Here is a 20024-nt window from a genome sequence, read left to right on the forward strand (position 1 = left end):
AAAGCCCAGGCTGTCATGTAAAACCCATGGTTCTCTCTGGACAGCTGTATTAATGAAAATGGAATTATTAATGTAAATACATCTCAATCTTTAATGAAATACATGCATACTGAATTTATTAAGTATATTAAGCCTTTAGTCAGTGCACTATAAAAGTCACAATGTGTGGGGAGTGGGAACTTTTTTCATTTATTTATTTATTTATTTATTTATTTAATATTGTGTGTAATATTGCTGATTTTGGAAGATTTCTTCAGGAAATGCAGTTTGAGATGCATATTTGGAATAAGAGCTTTTTAGAGTCATTCTTCCATGTCCACAGGCATACTTGGATGTCTTGTATAGTCCAAGATTCTTCTGAAGTAAATCCAAACAAGAAGAAAAGCTTGGTCAAAAATCTGAGGAAAAGGGGTGTCCTGGTTCAGGGCAAGTTTGGGAGAGAACCCCCAAAGGGCCCCTCTAGGAAATTGGATTCTACCACCCCTCCCCCAACCAGTCCGGGAGAAAATACCTCCTTGGAGAAAAGTGGAAAAAACTGTTTATTAAACAAGAAAACCTAAACAATATTAAACATTAAAACCCCTTGCTGCTCCAAAAGAGATGACAAACCCAGAAAGTCCCCTCCCCAGACTCCAGTTCAGCTCACTCAGTCCCTTATCAGTTCCTCCAGCGCTGGAAATGCCGTGGCCCAGGCCCGGCCCGGTGGCCACCGATGCGAGCTGCTGGTGCTCTTATGGTTGTTCAGTCCCGAGCAGGTGTGAACAGGTCCAGAGAAAGGGGAAAAAAGGGAAAAAAAAACACAGTCCAGGGAACTTTTTTGCCTCAGCTGGCTAAACTAACTAAAAGCAAAAAAAAAAAAAAGAGAGCCCTGTCCCGCCGTCTGTTCATCCACAGACAATGCAGTCCAGAAGCAGGAATGTGTAGGAGTGAGTTCAGTTGCAATTTCATGCCCAGCAAGAAGAGGGAGATGTCGACTGAGAGAGGAAAAGCATTTATGTTCAGGATACTTCTTCCTTCTTTTATGGCACAGGCAGATGAAAATAAGATCTGACAGGAGAACTAATTAAAAAAAAAATAAGGGAAATATTTAGATTGAAATAAGTTGTTCATCTCTGTAAGAGCCATAATCACAGATTATTTAGCAAATAGAAGTGTGTCACATGGAAGATCCAAGGAAGCAACTCCAGGAGTCTTTGTTGGCCTTGCTGCTATTTACATTATCAGATTATACTCTCTCCTCCTGCTATGTACCTTTTGTGTAAAAAGACACAGCTGAACACAAAGTGACTGCAATTCCCTGAATGTTCAAGAGACAGCAAGTTGATGCTTATGAAAATGGCATTTACGGTTAATATGAGAAAGCTATTCACCTTTTAAAAAATTTTCTAAATTATGATGTTCTCTTCTAGAAGAACATTTGTATAAAGTGTGCAGAAAACCTGACACTGTAGCTAGGAATATTGAAAATTTTTATTTAGGAAATAAAAGTTTAAATGCTTGTAGAGTTTATCAGCATCCCAGAAAAAATTTGCAAACTGAAAATAAGTAACTACAAATCCGTAACAGGGATCATTTGAGTACATTTGACTTACCTTGGACCAATGCTGGTGTGTGTCCAGAAACAATGTCCATCATGTTACCTGCAGTGCCTGTCTGCAGCCCTACAGAGCAGGGTATTGCATCCTCATAACTTGACTCTGTGCCCACTGGGACAGTAGAAAAGTAATAAGAAGGCAGGTGGCTATTTCATAATACTGGGGAGTGAGGGTGTAATTGTAGTGTTGTGTTCTTGAAGAAGCAGGGTGACTAAGATTTTGGCAAGGCAGCTTTCTTGAGAATGAACCAGACATGACCCAAAACCTTATGGAGGCAAAGATTATTTCTCTTCAAATATGAAGGAAATACATGAAAGTGGAGAAGCAGAGTTTACTTATTTTAGTAGGCTGGGCTGCCCTTGAATTTCCACATGTAAAAAACCTGATGTTTTGAGCTCTTAATCTATAACTATTTCGTCTCTGAAGACGAGATAGACATACATAATTTAAATTTTTTCTGATGTTGTTATCCTAATTGTTTTCTTTCTTCCTTCTCAGTGGATATATCCATTATCATTATTGTTTGACAGCTTCCAGTGTCCACCTGACATAAATTCTTTCTGTCTTTTATGGTACTTTTTTAAAATTCTTGCTCTGTACTGGAAAAACAGAGATCTGCAAACCTTTTTATTGACTTATTCTCTGTTTTACTGGGTGCTACTCTACAAGTACATATTTCAATGCCTCTGTGTCCTGGTTTAGGCCAAATCTGGGAGAAAACCTCCAAAGGGGGCCCCTCCCCCCAACCGGTTAGGGAAAGATTCCTCGGAGACAAGTGGAAAGAACCTGCTTATTAAACTGGCACAGCACCCCCCAGCACACAAAATGAACAATAGCGGATGACAGCACTCTTTCACTGCTCTGAAGAAGATGACAAATTCAGAAAGTCTCTCTTGGGGGTGTGTCCTAGGGTGATATTATGATGCTTGTATCCCCATTCGTGTGTGCTGTTTATGCTGGATATTCTGTGCCTTCAAGACTGGCTCTGAAGAGTGAATGTTTTGTTTTGGCTTCTTATCAGCTGCTCCCCCACAGCCGGCAGGACATACAGACAGTACAGTAAATAGTGCTGGTTTTGCTTTTTGCTTTGCTTTTGCTTTGCTCTTGCTTCTGCTTTGCCCCTTCTTTACTCTTGCTTTTTGCCTCTGCTCATTAGTTAGTTTAGCTAAGCAGTTCAAATTTCTTCCTGGACTGTTTCTCCTTTCCTTTTTGGACCTACTTGAACCTGATCTGCACTGGGACCTGGAAAACACTGAGAGTTTGCACCTTGTAGCCTGCAGCAGCTGTCCCAGCGCCGGAGGGACTATTATCAAAAAGTTTCATTCAAACTAATTGAATTAAATGAGTTTAATAACTCTTTAGAAAGTATCAACCCTCAGCTTGTGATTTATTTTAATTGAAGTCGTTCAGACAGAGGATGTAAAGAAAAATCTTCAACTAGATTGAGTAATCTAAAACCCAAATAAAAGTAAGTCTTTTATAGTTTCCAGGAGTCCAGATTAAATCACTTGCTGTCAAAGTGTAAGCAAACTAAAGAGGATTTTCATACATGAAAACACATTTTCAGTCAAGGTAGTGATATAATCAGAATCATTGAGTTCTTTACACCACACTATTTAAATGCTAAATGCAAATGACAAAAAAATCTCAGGAAAACAATGCTATCAGGTAGTTCTGTCACTTTTAAGCCTGGGCAATGCATGAGTCTTAACACCGTAAGCTACTTAATCCTGTTCCTTCTCTTGCTAAGATCCTGCTGAAAGGAGCAAATGTCAGGGATAATACAGCTCCTGAGCCAGTAGCAGTGGAAAGCAGGGATCATTTCAAGACCAATTTGGAGCAGATTAATGAAAAAAAAGCCATGGACCCCTAAAAGAATGCTGGACAAATGCACGCCTGATGAGGGTGGGGAGATAAAAAAGATGGTGAGAAACAAGTCAGGACCATTAACCTTGGGCTATGAAGGAGGTTCTTGGAGTCTAATTCTTGTCACAGGGTCAAGCTTTCACAAAGCAATTAAGGATTCCATAGTATCAACCTACAGGCACACACACATACTCAAAGTCTTTCAGCCTTGGGGACTCTGGACTCATTTCCGTTCTCTTAATTGTCTTTCCCCCCCTGCTTGCACTGCTTGTAAAATACATGTTCGAGTAATTGTAGGAATGATGTGCCTCCTGGCTTGTGCAAGAAATTGTAGTTGTAGTTGTACTAATCTGTAACTGTACTTGTACTAATCTGCCCCAATCTCAAGGGGAGAACCAGATATATCATAGAATAATAGAATTTTGGGATTAGAAGGGACTTTAAAGATTTCCTATTGCCAACCCTGTGCCATGGGCAGGGGCACCTTTCACTAGAACATGTAATGTGCAGTGCTGGACAAAAAGAGAAAAATGAAATCTTAATTTAAAGCCTATAGTGTGACAGAGTAGTCTGACATTACTACTACTGCAATTTCTGCCCATGCAACTGAGGTATAGAATTTTACAAGTTTACAGAATAAAGTGTTGGAAAGTTCTGGAAAAAACATTTCTTTTACGTAAATATGTTCTTATAGATGACCAGCTGCTGAAATATGTAACAGAAAGCAAGAAAAGTTTAGGAGTTTTGTGGTAAATATTACCTGTGCAATAAAGTGTTAAAGCCTCTTCAATATGTGAGTAATTCAACTTAGTTTGATTATTTCCTTTCTAAGAGACCACTGCTATATACTGAAATTATTTTCTTTTATGACTGGAACACTGTCTGTGTGATCATGTTTATAACCTGTTGAAATTACAAGGACCAGCTGCAATTCAATCGACTGTAGCTTTCTACATTTTAAAATCTGGGATGATTTTCTTTTTTTCCAAAGGCAAAAATTATGCTTTCATTTCTTTGTAGTATCAGTACCTGGTACTCCAGGACAGGAGTTCCTGTCAATTTTTTTGGAATGACAACATAACTGTTATCGCCTCACTGTTTCCTTCTGCTTAAAAAGGGCTAAGCTAAAGGTATAGAACATACTCTGCCAATTTTTTGTGCTCTGAACCTTTTATTTTCTCCAGTAGCATGACATCTTACCAACAAAGCAATACAATAATTAGGGAATCCTAATGGCATATGTATGAAGATGTTAAATTTACAACATATGTAAGCTGTCCGTTCTCGAGGAGTGGTGTAATTGAAGGCAGAGAGGCCTTGAGAATGTGGAGAATCAAGAGGGGAAGAATGTGAGGAGTAGCTGAGGTCACTTGGTCTGTTCAGCCTGGAAAAGAAGAGGCTGAGGGGAGGCCCCAACTCAGTCCACAACTTCTGCATGAGAGGAAGAGGAGGGGCAGGCACTGATCTCTTCTCTGTGGAGACAATGACAGAACCTGGAGGGAATGGCCTGAAGTTGTGTCAGGGAAGTTTTAGATGGAATAGTAGGAAAAGGTTCTTCACCCACAGGGTGTTTGGGCACTGGAACAGGCTCCCCAGGGAAGTGGTCACAGCACTAAGCCTGACAGAGTTCAAGAAGTGTTTGGACAATGCTCTCAAGCACAGGGTGTGACTCTTGGGGACGTACTGTGCAGGACCAGGAGTTGGACTCGATGATCCTTGTGGTCCCTTCCCATTCGAAGTATTCCATGTTTCTAAATCTCTTACAGAAATCTTACATAATGTAAGACTTTTCTTGTGGCCTACACAAGCTGGGGCAAACACTGCAGGAGCAACAAGATGAACAGTAACAACCCAAGAAAGAGCTGTAGAGTTGTCTTCTATGGATTTTTATGCATTTACTATGCATAACTTTGCAGATAAAAAAGAGATGAGCTAGCATTGCTGCACATGGCCAGGGAAAAGCTGGCCTGCCAGGAAGGGATTGCTCCAATCTATGGACTTTTACAAAGGTGCTACCACTCTGTTTAGTCATGCACTTGAAACTGGTCCCCGTAAAAATTACTAAGAACTACTCTTGATAGCAGCAGTAATGGGACAGTAAAGATGACTAGCAGTTATGCAGAGGAAATACAAATTTCAGGAAAGGATTGTGGGAACTGGCCCTGTAAGAACAACACCTTTATTTAAAAACACAGTTATTCTAGCTTGATGGCATCAATAAGTACATTCTAGAGCAGTAATGATTCCCAAATAGAAAAGGGCACTGGGATTAAAGGAATTTTGTGCCCGTCTCACATATCCTGTGACCACATAAGCAGATGAGATTGTATTGGTGTCCTGATAAACATCATTTTAGACTGAATTTCTTCCTGGTGAAGGTAGAAAGGTAGGTGCTAATCAAAGTATGGAACTACTACTTATTTCAGGTTAAGCCACTAAATATTAGATACAGTGTTTGACAAGATCATAGCTAGAACATTCAGAAAGACTGAATAGTCTCTTGAAGAAATGAACAGCTGTACACTTTTTTTTCCCTCTGTGGCAAAGAGGAGTGAGCCATGCCAGACATTTTGGCAGAGTAAATTAACAGCAAGTATTTAATATACAAGGATGGCATTCATGTTGTTGACTTGGGTAATAATAAAAGTACAAAGAAATTTCTCCTTAAAAATAATCAAGTCAGTTGCACAATCAGTTCAGCAAACTACTAAACGGTGGGAATTGCATCTTTCCCTCTGGTTTTAGGAGAACTTCTTCATGAAGTGCAGTTTGAGGTAGGCGATGGTAAGGAAGATTAGTGTCATGCAGGCCAGAGCCAGGTGGTTCTGCCACAGGCCCCAGGTGCTCATATCAATGCCTTGACTCTTCAGATACTCCTCTCCAGTACATGGCCTACAGATAAATACACACACATTGATAAGCTTAGTCACTTAATAAACAACTCAGCAGGATCTAGGAAGATCTGTAGAAGTTGTAATGTGGTTGCATGTGTTAGTAGACCAGATAAACACCAGCTATATGTCAGTGGTTAATTTTCCATTGTAAATTTGCTTTTCTTGTAGCTCCAGTTTCACATAGGAAGCTGAAATGGATTTTGTGAGTCTGTACAATTGTGTGTGTGTGCATAGCTCTCACTAAATAGTTTGAAAAAAAGTAAGAAGTATAATGCCAGATATTTCTAGTGTTATAAATTCTAAATATGCCAACAAGCAGAATGTTCCATGCAGTCAGAATGCAAAAACCCAGTCAAAGTTCCTTTTCCATGTAAAAACTCACAGATTCTCTGATCATCAGTGAGTATTCTGATACTCAGACTGAGGTTCTAGGACTTCTAAAGCTGCTAATGGACAGATTCATTTCAGTGTACCAAAATACTTACATCTGGCCTGTCTGTCGATAGCTACTGTCACTGCTTAAAACTGTGTTGTTACTGTTGCCACAGAAGTTCAGATCAGTCAACTCATTGATCTGTAAAGCCTTTTAAAATAAAAGAAACAATGACAACAGAAATTAGTAGGTAAAGGAGTGATATATTAACAAGATGAGATATAATGCAATTAAAATTCATTCTAAAAATGTGCTGGTATCACTATTATATTTGCCAAATCCCCATTTTTTAGCAAAGTAGCAGAGTTCTTTTTTCTTTTAAGAGAGGAATGTATATAGCCTGTACACACCTGGTAAAGCATGCACCTCAATAGGTTTTTTCACTTTCCCCAGGCCAGACTATTTCCGCACAGGCACAGTAAAGCCCAAATTTCTCTGCAAAACATCACTCCGACTTAAGTTTTTGCAAATTAGGAGAAAAGCTTTAGCCTGACAAGATTTGTTTGATTGATGGAAAAGACAAATAGGAGATTTTTACTTTTTTGGGTGGGGATAACATTGTTCTTTACTTTGAAACATTTCTGTTTAGCTGAAGTCCAGTGAATGTAGTAGTTGTAGGTATTTCCAAATTACTGAAATGAGCTCTTCTAAACAGCAGTTGGTCCTAGCTGATGAGAAGCCCTTCTTGTTTCAAGATACTGCACAATACTTCAAGGTTGCTGTACTTAATTAGCTTTCCTTTTGCTCGTTAGGCCATCAAGTGTGAAGATTTCATTATCATGATTCAAGACATTCCTTTCTAGCAAACCATTTCCAGGTTTGTACACAGGAAATCAGAGCACTTACTGTCATTCCATATCGAGGGATGCTAAAATATTTGAGCCAAGAGAGCCAGGACATGACGCTTGTGAGATTAACCAGCAACCCAGAGAAAATCTAGAGGCAATGTTTACAAAAAAAAAAAAAGAGCCATAACAAAAAACAAAAACAAAAACAAAAACAGATTACAAGTTACATGCTTTTATCATGTGTCCTTCTCTAGCTCTTGACTTTGCTTCCTCAGAGAAAAAGAAATAGGAAAGCATTCCTAGAGGAAGAAACTCTTCTAGCAGATGAACAAAAGGGAAGGGTTTATATGTTACTGAGCTTTGGGCCATAACCTCAGGCCTTCCTCCAAAACAAGTTACAAGGAATGCTTTCCACAGTGCAGTAAACCCACATGCTTCCTGTCTAGGGGTCCCACATGGGTTCATATGAACTCTCTGCTGCTCCTCAGCATGGAACTACTCTGGGTTTTGCCTGTGTGCCCTGAGTCTGAGGCAATGTGGACTTTGGTTGCAGGTTCAGCTCTGCCTCATGTAAAGTGCTGGTCTCCTGACTGTGGCTGTGTGTTGCCCAGTTTAACATGCCCAAGGTGGGCCTGGCAGCCGAGGAGGGCAGCTGGGCTAGTGGTCTCAGAAAACAGGGGGCTGCAGGTCATGCTCTCAGCCAGACACATTTGCCTTTCAGAAAGTTAAGGGGGAGAGAATGAAATGTAGCCCTGAGTGGCTTTCCTACTTTCCAGGCAGTTTTCTATTTGCTAGAGCCACAGAGAAGAAGGGGAACCACTCTTCTCCTCACACCCAACCCTCCAGCCCCTCACTTCTTGTTCTTTCAAAGGACAAATCAGAATATTCCACCCCACAGCATCAGGATACTCAAATCAGAACAAATCAGGATATGTTAACCTCAACAGACTTTTTGCAGAATTCAGCTGAACTCCATGCTGGTAGGATTTCTGGATTTCACCATTTCTGGGATTTCATAATCCAGACTAGAGAACTGAAAAGTACTACTCACAATCATAAAAACAAATGCAACAGTCATGAGTAGGTTTGCTGTAGCGACCACGCTCTGTCCTGCTGCAATGGCAAGTGCCATGGAAGTGGCTGTGTAGGACACCATCATAAGAGTGAACATCATTATAAAGAAGGCTTCTACTGTTGGTTTCAAACCTTAAAGATCAGAACAAGAAGGGTTTCAGAATGATCCTGCTGAAAGCTCTGCCATAACCAGAACACTATCATGACTTTCCTAGTGTGTCCTGCTTACAAACTACATCTTGTCTGCCACTGAGACTCAAGACTGCTGTGGTGCTTGTGACAGACCTTATGTGTCTGTCTTGACAGTGGAAGAGAGGATGAATAAGTAGTATGCCCAAAACTGCAGTAAGACTGAAGATAGTAGAATGTGTAGAAGTACTGTACTTCACACATCCAAGGTGGCTGCAAGCTGTCCATCAAAGGAGAAACTTCTAGTGCACTTCCATGAGCAGCAGCTGTACATCATTTCACTACTTTCCAGCAGAGAGCTCTCCTAAAGAACCTAGCAGCCTTGAGGTAGTTATGGATTCAGTAGCAAGGTCTGTTTCTCTACAGTTTCACAGTTTGAGAGCCTCTTGCTGATGTGGCCTTGTTTCCTATTCCTTGGGGTAAAAACTCAGACCAAAGCCAACAAACTGGTATTAATTCACACAGTATTAAGATCTTAAAGCAAAACCTTTTCTTTTAGGTGTTCTTGCAAGGATCATAAAAATATCTTGTAAGAATCATCAGAAGCCAAGAAGGCCACAGATGAAAAGGAATAAATCAATACAATGTTGTAAAGGTTATGCTTCCTTCTAAGGACAGTGAAGATAAGACATGTCACAGATTCTCTGATGAATGCTTTAATCTTTGTGTCTTTTCTGTAGAAAACAACATGGTGTGCTAAAAGTAAGCTCGGTAGCCAATGCCATGCCAGTGTAGGGATTTAGCTTATGTAAATATCCATGTATGCATACACATCTATAAGATGCACGTGCCATGATTTATTGGGGGGTTGGAATGAGATTGTAGGAGACCATACTTGCCTAGCATGAAGTAAACTATGCAGGTGAAGATGATGCTGGGCATAGTCCTTATGGGTATTAAATCAGCCATTAGCTTTGCTATGAAGTATACAGATATTCTGTAGTACCCACTGATAAATTCATGCCTGGAACACAGAGATAGGTACAGCTCATTACAAATTTAACCACCAAAAACCAGTTTGTTTTTCACCCCTTAACAAATAAATTCTAGCTCAAACTGGAAGAAAATCTTTCATACTTGGGCTATAATGCAGCCGTCCAGTAAGCCTATACAGTACAGAACTGGTGACATTTTCATATGCAAGTGAATGTGGGTATTTGTGCACATAATTTTTAGTAAATTTATGTGTCATGTCATCAAGACAGAGAGTGTAAAGTTTGAATAATTTTCATATTTTATACAGCATAATATGCATAGCTTTAAATAATCAAGTTAGATTCTTTAAAGTTAGATATTTATTGCCCTCACTAGCAAGTCACACATTATTAATCAATGCCAAAATTGAGTATTCAAGGGGTTTTTACCAACTGTGTCAATAATATTACACTCTGAGCCAGTTGTAGTCATAGGTACCTTTTGAGGGGTTGGCAGACAACTCACTAATAGACTAAGAGAGTACATTTGCGATGAGAATTATCATTGAAATAATTTGAAAATTCTGCACTAACTGTACTTAAATGACATTTACAATGTGTCAGACAGACTCATAGTCTAATAGCAGAGTCTGGTATCTTTTTTGTATGTTTTACTTACATAAATATCTTCTTTTCTACAACAAAGAGTTCAAGAGCTGAGACACTGCTGAAACACTGGTTGGTGGTCAGAAAGAACATTGCACCCACTCTGCAAAATAGCAAAACAGTGAGCTGTTATTTAAAATGGGATGTAAATGTAGTGTTTCCACAACAGAGTACATAAATCCACTTGCAGTTTCTGAAGTTTAGCAGTGTTTCACCTTCCATCCCAAAATCCATGGAAAAAAGTCTTGGCTATGAGTCTGAATCTGTAACAAGCCTGACATAGATGTGATACAGTCATTATTTGGTTTTGGCATGCAATGAAAGCACATCCTCTGATGCAGTCAAAATATAGAAAATTAACTGAGGTTTTTTTTGAGGGGCTGTGGTTTGTTTTTTTTCCTTGATGTAATTTCCTGACACGTAAAAGATTCTCAGATGGTGAGGCATTTGTCTGCTGCAAACAGAGAAGAACCAAATAAACAGTGTAAGAAGTAGTTTTCACCTTTTCCACAAAATTTTAAGGCACTTCCTACTCAATTTAAAACTGGGCTGTTTTTAAACAAATGCTATGAAGTCTTATGGGACTAAGAACCCAGAGGTTTCATAGCGGCAAACTCATGTGTCAGGTCAGGTCAGGTCAGGTCATACAGCTGTCAAAATGATACATAGAGCAGCATAATTTGAAAATCTCTTACTGTTGGTAAATTCAAGTGTGTGAGTAGAAGCAGTTGCAAGATTACTACTTTAGTTACCTAGATTTATGTAGCCGCAAGTCTGTATATTTTAACAGTCTCAGTTCTGCAGGGACCTTGCTAGAGGAACAAAATCACATCCTCACTTCGAAGTCACACAGGCTTGGCCTTACTGATGTGAAGCATTTGCTTTAAAGAGGTATTAAGCTCCTTTAAAGGGAGCTTTATCAAATTTTTGAATATCCATTACCTAGACTGACTGACCTGTTCTGTAGTCCAGCAGAGTTCTCCTCAAGTCCAAAGTAGATGGCGCCTACAATTAGTCCCAGAAAAGCTGTAATACAAAGCTAAATGGGAAAAAGAGAAAAGAGGAGGGAAAGTATAATTCTCATTGCTTCAAAGGTTTTCTTGACTGCCAGGATGAGGATGACAGTTTATTCTCATGCTCCACAGTGTGTAATTACTGGGCTGTATACATCTATACATTACTGGGCTATTATACATCTTACTTGTGGGATTGTTTTTAGTGAGATGCTACAACAGAGCTATAGATATTTGCAGTCTGCAACTATTTAAATAGCAGAGATAGCAGCTGCGGCAAGGATGTCACTTAAAAGACTGAAGTGTGTACATCACACTATTTAAATGCTAAATGCAAATGACAAAAAAATCTCAGGAAAACAATGCTATCAGGTAGTTCTGTCACTTTTAAGCCTGGGCTTAAAACCGTAAACTACTTAATCCTGTTCCTTCTCTTGCTAAGATCCTGCTGAAAGGAGCAAATGTCAGGGATAATACAGCTCCTGAGCCAGTAGCAGTGGAAAGCAGGGATCATTTCAAGACCAATTTGGAGCAGATTAATGAAAAAAAAGCCATGGACCCCTAAAAGAATGCTGGACAAATGCACACCTGATGAGGGTGGGGAGATAAAAAAGATGGTGAGAAACAAGTCAGGACCATTAACCTTGGGCTATGAAGGAGGTTCTTGGAGTCTAATTCTTGTCACAGGGTCAAGCTTTCACAAAGCAATTAAGGATTCCATAGTATCAACCTACAGGCACACACACATACTCAAAGTCTCCTAACCTCAGGGATTCTGGACTTGTTTTACCTCACCAGCCATTTATTCACTCATTATATAAAACATGATGAAGATAATTTATACCCCTGGCTACAGTCCAACTTTTCTATTGGCCTCTCCCGAACTGCTTAGAATTGCAGTGGGAGTTTTAGTGGTGCTGCAGCTGCAGAGTTTGGCCCATGAATTAGGGGATTCCCGAGGATTAATCACTCTGCAGAGGCCAGCTGGACATTCTTCATTTTCGAAATCAATGTGCCGCTCTGAAGGAGTTCTTTGGAGAACTTTTGGTTCTGATCCTTCACAAAAACCAGCACTGACAGAGCCAGTGATTATCTTTCATCATGGGTGCTGAACCCCATTGAGGACTTCATGACACCTTATCCAGAAGACATCATCACCAATGTGAACAGTCAAATAACTAAACAGCACACACATTACGAGACTGCAAAAATATTTTTGCTCTTGAGCCAGCTGCCAGCACTTCATTTTGTGCTGAAGTTTAATGAAGTATGCAAATGCAGTCTGTTAACTTTTCCTGGCAGGGGGGAGGATTTGAGGCCAAACCCCACATTGCCAAGCCTGGACAATTAGAGTCAAATCTGAAGAATGATCTCGAGCAAACATGTGAAACTTCTTGGGACATGATGTGCTCCTGGCTGGGAGCAGCAGAATACCTTTCTGGGACAGGTCTTGCCTCCCAAAGTCTTTCAGTAGTCCAAAATTAATTACTGAACAATCCCACATTTGGGATCTTTCAGAACACCTTTTATCCCCAGATTCCTAGACCTTGAGCACTCTTTCTTCAGATGCTTACTGCAGTCAAGATATCAAGAGGCAAAACCATCCCAGTGACTTATCTAATAATCTGGGAGCCAAATAAATTCAATGTATATCACAAAGCTATACATACAAATAGCCTTACCTGAGCTATGGAAGCCTGAGGGTTTCCTATCAGGTTTTTAAATGTGCGCCTGGACACCCATTTCAGTTGGTGGAGGAAGGAATTGGCATATGTGATTTGCTGGAAAAGTTGTTTGGTTTTCTTTTTATTTCCTGAAGAAATGCCCTCTAAATGTGCTTTTGTTTCTCGGTAGTAGGCAGAGTTGGCATATTTTTCTGCTAATTGCTCAGCCAAGGTTTTATCATATTCAGAGCATTCTTCAGTGCTCTCTGGAAAGATTAAAAAACCAGAAGAATTAAGATGCACACGTAGTTCCAGTGATTCACTGCACTCAGTCCCATAGCAGACAGTTGGTATAAATAAGACAAAAAATCTGTGTTTGTCTGTGCAACCTGTCCCACAAGCAGCAGCAGCCTCTCAGCTCTCTGACCAGGCAAACTCTTGTCTGCCCACAGAGTTGCAACATGGCTTTTAATCAAAAAGTGATTTTTACATCCCCTTTGTCCCCAAAGATTTCTATAAGTGATCTGTTTCACAGATAATGACATAATCCTGGACTTTCCAGACTTTTAGAACCAGGTAATCCTGCATGTGTCTACTTTGGTCATATATTAATTTCAGCTGGACTTCCTTTTTTTCGTAACTGTGGTACAGTGTGAGCTTTTGCAATGACAGATATAATGTGTCATATCTGCAAGCTATAATATTTGCTAGACCCTGATCAGAGCATTTTTGTAAACTGATGGCTGCTCCTTTGGTAAAGGTATAGTGAAACTGTGTTTGGGCACTCAGCATATTCCTTACTTCATTTGCCTTTTCACTCCTGTGAAAAGAGAGTATGCTATTACTGAGTGGCAGCAGAAAAGTGTGCGAAAGCATGTCAGAAAAAATAGGCGAGAGCTGATTCATCAGTTTGGGGATAATTTCTGCCTTAGCACAACTTCAGGGAAACATCAGATGAGCAGTGGTATCCTATGTCTACCCCTTCCCACGCTGCTCAGAGGAAGGAAAACAGTAATTTCCAAGCAGAAAAGTTGTTACATTAGGTAAAATAGTCAAGTCATATTATGTCCTTAACAGGAACAATTATTCTGTTTTATCATCTCTGCTTCTGCAGGATTTCAGCTGGTTTGCCTTGAAGATGAAAGAAGCTCTTTCTGAGTGCTGAGAGTTACCGAAACAGTTTTTTAAATTCCCATTCCCACACATGTTAGGATAACTTGACTCAGCTCTGGGTTTCATACCTGTGTTACTTTCATCAGCCTTGTTCATTGCCACGGCAGTGGAGTCGCCATTGATGACATCCAGAAAAAAATCAGCGGGGTTGTTGTAGGGCTCGCACTGGTAGCCTGTGGTGACAGTGACACTGTGGTGACAGTGTTGTGAGCCTAGATGGGGTTGTGTGACTGGCCAAGGACTGTGCTTGGCTGTCAAGAGCACAGCCACTTATCCTGCCCATGGAGCAGCCTGCACCAAAGGCATGGCAGCCTTTGGAAAGTCCACACTTTCTTGAGGGGTGAGCGGCACTGCTAGGCAGCACTATCAGCTAAAGCGAGGTGACAGCTAGCAGCATGCCCTTCCCAGCCCTACCCCAGGCTTTCTCTAATTAAGATGTACCAGGAACAGCTCACACAAATCCACATGTGGGCCAAGAGGAGAAACATACAGAAAAATGCTCAGCCTGTTAAAATACTGGGCTTGCTTGGACACACCATGTCCAATTCTGGCCCAGAGCTATGGGCATTTCACTTGAGTTGGTGCAAACCAAAGGTTGGCCCTGCTGGAAATAGCACTCACCAATGGACTGAAAATACTCGATGGCATGCTGGGCCGGCCCATGGTACAGCACTCTCCCTGCAGCCAGCAGTGTCAAGTTGTCAAACAGTCGGAATATGGAGTACCGAGGCTGGTGGATGGAGAAGATGATTGTCCTTCCTTGTTTTGACATCCTGAATGTGAAGAATGGCAGAGATGTCAGCTTTGCAAGTTGATTCAGTGTTTAGATAAGAGCATTTGAAAGTTCAGTTAAGTCTTGATGAAGTCTGATTAACTTGGTATGCCAGAGAAGGAAGAAGAAAGGAAAAAAAAAGAAAAAATATTTAGGTCATATTTACAGTGTCTGTATGAGAAAAGAATTCTCACTTTGGAGAGAGAGCATTCATTCAGTTTTTTCCCTACCCCATTCACATCCTTGGCTCACTGGTAAATAATTACATGTCTAAATTCTCTGTTTGCTCATTTGAACTGTAATTCGAATCAAATATAACTGAAGTCTAGCAGAGTGGAGTGCTGAGAACAGGAAGCTGTTTCTAAGGCCACCACCTTTGCAGTAGCAGTAGAACTGCATTAGCAGTGCTGGCATCTAGTCCTGTGGTTGGCTCATCCAAAAACAAGATGGCAGGATCTGTGATGAGCTCCATCCCAATATTGGTCCTTTTCCGCTCTCCTCCAGACACCCCACGAGAGAACTGGGTACCAACCTAATAAAAAAAAAAAAAAAGAAACTTGTCTAGTTTGGCCCAAGGAGAAATCCTTGAACAGACAGTGTTGTACCCACATGGCAGTATCAGGGGAGAGTTGTAAGGAATTCTGGCCCCACACTCAGAAGCAGATGTAAATGTTATCTCACACACAGTCTTGTTCTTAATGTTAGTATTACTTGAGGTCTTGTCTTTTTCTCCAACCACTAACTTTCCCTTTCACCTTTGCCTTTCCCTTTCTTTTTACCATACAGCAGCATCAGATCAGTCTGTACAGGTTTCCATACAGAAATGTCACTAATTATTGTATTACTGAAACATCCTGTTGAAATTTACTTTTTTTTTAATCTGCCATGATGACTCATTTGGTTAATTAATAAACCACTTGCTACATTTTAAGTAACATGTTTACATGCCTTACCTTGGAATCTGCAACTCTGCTCAAACCCAGTTCCTTGATGATCTGATTCACTCGCTCATTTTTCTCCTGTTCCTTCACTGACTTTGGCAAGCGGAGTGCTGCTGAGAACTTCAGATTTTCTCTTACAGTCAGGGTCCCCATGACCACATCATCCTTCATTAAAAAAAAAGGGTAGATACTTGGTGGTTGCTCAGCAGTTTCTATTTATTCCTCTGAGAACTGTATCTAACTAAGTTTTATGCTGTCCTTGCATGCAGAGGTACAGTAGCAGCAGCCAGAACATGCAGTAAGGTGCATCTTCAATGCCTGTGTCATAGAAGAGTTTGGGTTTCATGCACATAATTATATTTGCCTTAATTACTAAAGCAACACCACATAGGAACAGTGTCCATCATGCATGATATCAAAATGTATACACAGCAAAGTATTAAAAACAGTCCCTTATGTATTCTTACCTTATTCAGTTTTTTGGAGGGAGAGACTCAGGGTCTGAAGGGACTTAGTAAGCAACTACAGCTCAGGTCATTATCACAGTGTGTTGGCTCATGCAGCCTCAGCCCACCACAGGGAGAAAAGAGGGAAGGTAAAGAGAGGTTGGGTCCATGTGGGTTAGGGTGGTGGTGTTCCAAAACTTGTTTTGTCAAAGGAGGACAGAGGGGAGGTTTTTAGATTCCATCTGCTTGTCTCTTGCAAAGGGAATCTGTCAGTTGTGGGAAGTTGAGATTTACATGTGGTTTGAGAGACCACCTTTCTGTAACATGTTGACAGTAATTTTAAGGAGTTTTCCTTGATTCTTGGATGAGGGCAAGGTATTTGCAACACAGCAGCAACTTCTTACAATAGAATCCACTGTGATAAAAATTACTTACCTGTACTACATACCCAGAGGTACATTTAAAGTTGGCAGGCTGAGGAGCACCATTGATCAAAATGTCACCTGAGAGCCCACGGGGATCCTTTCTTGCAGCCAAAATGTCCAGTAGCCTAAAGGAAAAGTTGGTACCTTTGTCAGATGAACATGCAGGAGGTAAAGGTCTTTGAACCTCAAACCCAGCTCACGGAACGCACAGCTACATAAAAGCAGATCAAATTCAATTTCTGGAATCTAGAAAACCCCCACCAACTTTCAAGGACTGAGTTTCTTTTGTCGTGGTTTCCTAAGGAAATGAGATCCATGCAGGTCCATGTCCAAATTTTCAATAATTTGAGTTTATCCTCAAATTGGTTACACATTAGCAGAATGGGATATAAGGAGTGACTGTCAGTAAAGTGTGGACTAAAACTGTATTTCATCTTTCTCATATAATCTGATTGTCTTTTGGAATTCAAGTATTTCTCAGAAAACAGTGAGACTTACACAGTCCTAAATAGAAACTCAATCCTTCTCTGAAAGAGAAGTCCACTACTGCTAAATGTGTACAATTTCATTTTCCCTTTGGTGTAATTTCTGTGGAGGGTGAAGGGGGCACTTACGAAGATTTACCACTGCCAGTGGGTCCCAAAATTGCGTTCAGTCCTGGTTTCATGATGCCGCTGTAAGACAAAATGGATAAGTTTTACCAAATAGTTAGGGGGGGGTTATTTCTCTGCCTATTTCAACTTGTAGGCCAGTGTAATTTATCTGTACAACTATTTTCTGCATGTCATTTATTTTGAAATTAATGAAACTGCCTAATCACAAGCAATATTTAGGATCAGACCTCACCTTAACTTTTTATTTCTAATTCAGGAAAAACTAATAATCATATAATAAGACAGAACAGAAACATGACTAAAATGTAACAAAATCTGTACATGTATTTTTACCACATGGATCTTTACAAGAGAAGCATGTGCTTGCTTTAACCATATTCAGTTCTAAAGGTATTATTCTCTTGTGAAAAACACCAAACACTTGTTTTTTAAAATTTTAAAGATTTAATAGTAATAAAATAGTTATATAAATAATAATACAATTAGAGTCATATTAATTTAGACAATTTGAATTAAGACAATATGAGACAATAAAAACAAAGAGTTATGGACGTCTGGGTACCTTTTTCTGGGCAGCACAAGCCTGAAAAAGGACACCCGTTAACAAAGGATTAACCCTTAAAAACAACAGCCTGTTGCATATTCATACACTTCATGCATGATGCATAAATTTCATTCAAACATAGAATTCGGCCTGGTCATCGTCAACTTCTTCCTCCTAATCCTAACAGCGCCTTCGAGGCGGGAAGAAGTTTGTTTCTTCTGATAAGAGGGCAATAAATTCTTTTTCTCTGAAAGATTTAGGTGTCCTGTGGCTGCTATCTCACTGCAAGTCCTTTCTTTAAAAAAAGTATCCTACGTAGCATAATTTCTACCTTAACAATTTTTAGAACCTAAAACTATATTTAACACACTACTGAAGAGAATTAATACAAGGTTACTTTCTAACTCAACACATATAATATCCATTTTAATATTTGCGAAAAGCCAATCATAAAATACACATTTTTCACATCTATCCATAGAGAGAATAATAGTCCCTGTAGGCAGAATAAACTAGGGATTTGTCTGCACTTAAAATGCAATTGATAGTTTCTCTGTATCTGACATTAAAGCCCCATTAAACTCAAAAGCCAGATGGAAAATGTCACAAATGACCCATGAGAGTCAACTGAGGTACCACAACACATAGCTTTTGAGGAAAGCAATAAAGCCTTTAAGAGCTCATGTATAGTGGAAATTCCCCAGGCAAAGAGTAGGACAGACAGAGCTACACAAAAGGGTGAATATTTATGGTAGAAATTGGAGTTAGGGAGCTGAAAGTCGTGGGTGACTTGGAATGGCGTATTGTATGTCAATGCCTTGCCACTGAGTTTAACTACTGAACTGTGAATGGGCAAGTTTAATTCACTGATTATTGAACAAAGACCATAGTGACATGACTGCTTTACTGCAGTAGTGCTCACTGTCGGGGAAAAAAACACAAAACAACTCAGCAAAAAATGCCAAAACTCCAGAAACCTTTACATCTCTTCAAAGTTAACCTAACCCTCACTAATATTAATGGGCTAAATGTTTTAAGTTTAACCCCCCAAAAATTACCCTTTCCCAAGGCCACCTAAGGGAAGGAGACCACCACGAAGGACAGGCTGCTGGTATCTCAGCTAAACACCCTGGCACAGTGGAGAATTGCCAGGGAGTGTAGAGCAAGCAGAGCTGGCTGGTGTGCCCAGTGCTGATAGCAGCCAGGGGGATTGTATTCCCAGGGCCAAAGGAAGTGTGCTTTCTGATATACAGGCTCAGTCCAGGGACTGAGGACCTGGGCTTAAGCACAGATAACAGCAAACATGAAGCAACCACACATACAAATAATTTTTCTAAATCTTGGTCTGCATATTGTGCTGAATGGCTCAGTGACATGAGTGAAGTCAACTCTCCAGACAGAAATGAAACTTACACATACTCTAATGAGATGTTTAAATACGTACTTGACATCTCTCAAAACTTCTTTTTTGGTGGCTTTTTGGAAACACAGGAACCCCGTCTTTGTCTTCACATGGTAGTAGATGTTGTGGAAGGTAAGCACACTTCCTACCCTGCCAGCCAAATCTGACAAGGACTGCATTCTTCTGGGAATGCCATTTGTACCGGATTCTGACATCTGAATACATAGGTGTGGCTGGTCTTCTGCCATCTTTCCTTTGGACATGAAACACAGGAAAGAGAAGATTTGATAGGTATGAAGAGGAAAGGTGTGTGTTTTTGACTCAGTGTTTGGCACTGGGCCCATGTTGGCCCTGCAAGGGGCCCATCTAGGAGTATCTCTTTTGGATAGGAAGGTTTGGTCCTGTGGGCTCAGACCTGGAGATGACACAAAGTTGATGAGGGTCTGCCAGAGGCAGGGAGATAGAAGAGTTTCCCTCCACCCTGATGGTCTGCGGGGGTGGGCTGACCTTGGGAGACCACAGCTGCCCACCCAGCTGCCCTCTGAGGTGAATATCTATTCTGGCACCTGGACTTCCTTCTCTAAGGTCTGTTTCTCCCACATTTTCTCACT

At 40.4% G+C, this 20024-nt stretch overlaps 1 protein-coding gene across 1 annotated transcript; it reads right to left on the reverse strand.

Annotated features, from left to right (window-relative positions):
* Positions 1–4612: 4612 nt before the first annotated feature.
* On the reverse strand, positions 4613–19661 carry ABCG2 (ATP binding cassette subfamily G member 2 (Junior blood group)). The gene is made up of 15 exons (XM_059845620.1): positions 19456–19661; positions 17468–17527; positions 16864–16978; positions 15995–16147; positions 15416–15573; positions 14891–15042; positions 14338–14442; positions 13115–13362; positions 11376–11458; positions 10433–10522; positions 9679–9803; positions 8628–8782; positions 7635–7724; positions 6841–6938; positions 4613–6353 (listed from the first exon to the last, which is right to left on the reverse strand). The coding sequence occupies exons 1-15, from the start codon at positions 19659–19661 to the stop codon at positions 6203–6205; spliced, it is 1989 nt and encodes a 662-aa protein (XP_059701603.1). The 3' UTR covers positions 4613–6202.
* Between the last annotated feature and the right edge of the window lie 363 nt (positions 19662–20024).

Source organism: Haemorhous mexicanus, chromosome 4 (genome assembly GCF_027477595.1).
Source record: "Haemorhous mexicanus isolate bHaeMex1 chromosome 4, bHaeMex1.pri, whole genome shotgun sequence".
Classification (NCBI taxonomy): Eukaryota; Metazoa; Chordata; class Aves; order Passeriformes; family Fringillidae; genus Haemorhous; species Haemorhous mexicanus.